Here is a 1,783-nt window from a genome sequence, read left to right on the forward strand (position 1 = left end):
CCCTGTCCCTGTCCCTGTCCCTGTCCCTGTCCCTGTCCCTGTCCCTGTCCCTGTCCCTGTCCCTGTCCCTGTCCCTGTCCCTGTCCCCTGACCCCCCCGCACCCCGCAATGTCCCCCTGTCCCCGCTGTCCCCGCAGTTCTACGACGCCTCCGACACCTACGAGAACGTGCTCAAGATGTTCAACAACGTCTTCACCTCCCTCTTCTCCCTCGAGTGTCTCCTCAAGATCATGGCCTTCGGGGTCCTGGTATGGGGGGACCCCGGGGTTGGGGGGACCCCCGGACCACCCCGGGGACCCTGGGGACACGGGGGGTGACAAGACGTCAGGGAACCCCGGGAATGTTGGGGTCCCCAAAACCTCAGGGGATCCCAAGATTTTAGGAGACCCCAAAACCTCAGGAGACCCCAAAATCTCAGGGGACCCCAAGACCTCAGGGGACACCAAAACCTCAGGAGACCCCAAAACTTCAGGAGACTCCAAGAATCTCAGGAGACCCCAAAACTCAGGGAACACCAGGGACCTCAGGAGACCCCAGGAATGCTGGGGTCCCCAAAACCTCAGGGGATCTCAGGAACATCAGGAGACCTCAAAACCTCGGGGGACCCCAAAACCTCAGGGGATCCCAGAACCTCAGGGACCCCAACGACCTCCTGAGCGCCCCAGATCTGTCACCCGGCAGATCCTGGGTGCAGGGCTCCACCCTGGGGTCACCCCGAGGTTTCTGGGGCCAGCCCGGGGTACCCCAAGCCCGGTGACCCCACATCCTCCCCCGTTCCCAGAATTACTTCCGCGACGCCTGGAACGTCTTCGACTTCGTGACGGTGCTGGGCAGCATCACCGACATCCTGGTGACGGAATTCGGGGTAGGTGGGCGCCGCCGCCACCCCTGCCCCCATTTCTGGGGTCCCCTTTGCCCCCCTCACCCCTTTTTTTAAATTTTTTTCCCTCCACAACACCAGAACAACTTCATCAACCTGAGCTTCCTGCGGCTGTTCCGCGCCGCGCGCCTCATCAAGCTGCTGCGCCAGGGCTACACCATCCGCATCCTGCTCTGGACCTTCGTCCAGTCCTTCAAGGTGCCCCCCAAAACCCCCCCGAAACCGCCCCCCGTGTCCCCCGAGGGGCACGGGCAGCCCCCCGTGACCGGCCCGCCGTGCCCCCCAGGCCCTGCCCTACGTGTGCCTGCTGATCGCCATGCTCTTCTTCATCTACGCCATCATCGGCATGCAGGTGAGACCCCCGGGAGAGACCCCCACCGGTGTCCCCTGTCCCCCCCCCAAAGATGCTGAACCTTTTTGTCGCCGTCATCATGGACAACTTCGAGTACCTGACGCGCGACTCCTCCATCCTGGGCCCGCACCACCTGGACGAGTACGTGCGGGTCTGGGCCGAGTACGACCCCGCCGCATGGTGAGGACCCCCGGGGGGCGCGGGGACACCCTGGGGGGGACAGGGACACCCCTGGGGGGGACAGAGGGGACAGGGACACCCCCCGAGGGGGACAGAAAGGACTGGGACACCCCTGGGGGGGACAGGGACACCCCTGGGGGGGACAGAGGGGACAGGGACACCCCTGCGGGGGACAGAGGGGACAGGGACCCCCCCCGAACACCCCCGGGGGGACAGGGACACCCCCAAACCCTGAGGGACTGATCCCTGTATGACCCCACCGCATGGTGAGGACCCCCGGGGGGGCGCGGGGACACCCCTGGGGGGGGACAGGGGGGACAGAGGGGACAGGGACACCCCTGCGGGGGACAGAGGGGACAGGGACACCCCCC

The 1,783-nt window shown here is 65.9% G+C and overlaps 1 protein-coding gene across 1 annotated transcript; it reads left to right on the plus strand.

Moving 5' to 3' along the window:
- Window positions 1-116: 116 nt before the first annotated feature.
- LOC120502631 (voltage-dependent P/Q-type calcium channel subunit alpha-1A-like) lies at window positions 117-1,412 on the plus strand (the record flags this gene model as incomplete). The annotated part of the gene is made up of 5 exons (XM_039710205.1): window positions 117-248; window positions 782-865; window positions 962-1,078; window positions 1,167-1,232; window positions 1,285-1,412. Coding segments are annotated over exons 1-5 (467 nt in total), but the record flags the coding sequence as incomplete, so codon positions are not given.
- Window positions 1,413-1,783: the final 371 nt, after the last annotated feature.

Source organism: Passer montanus, unplaced genomic scaffold (genome assembly GCF_014805655.1).
Source record: "Passer montanus isolate IOZ18808 unplaced genomic scaffold, ASM1480565v1 scaffold2246, whole genome shotgun sequence".
Lineage (NCBI taxonomy): Eukaryota > Metazoa > Chordata > Aves > Passeriformes > Passeridae > Passer > Passer montanus.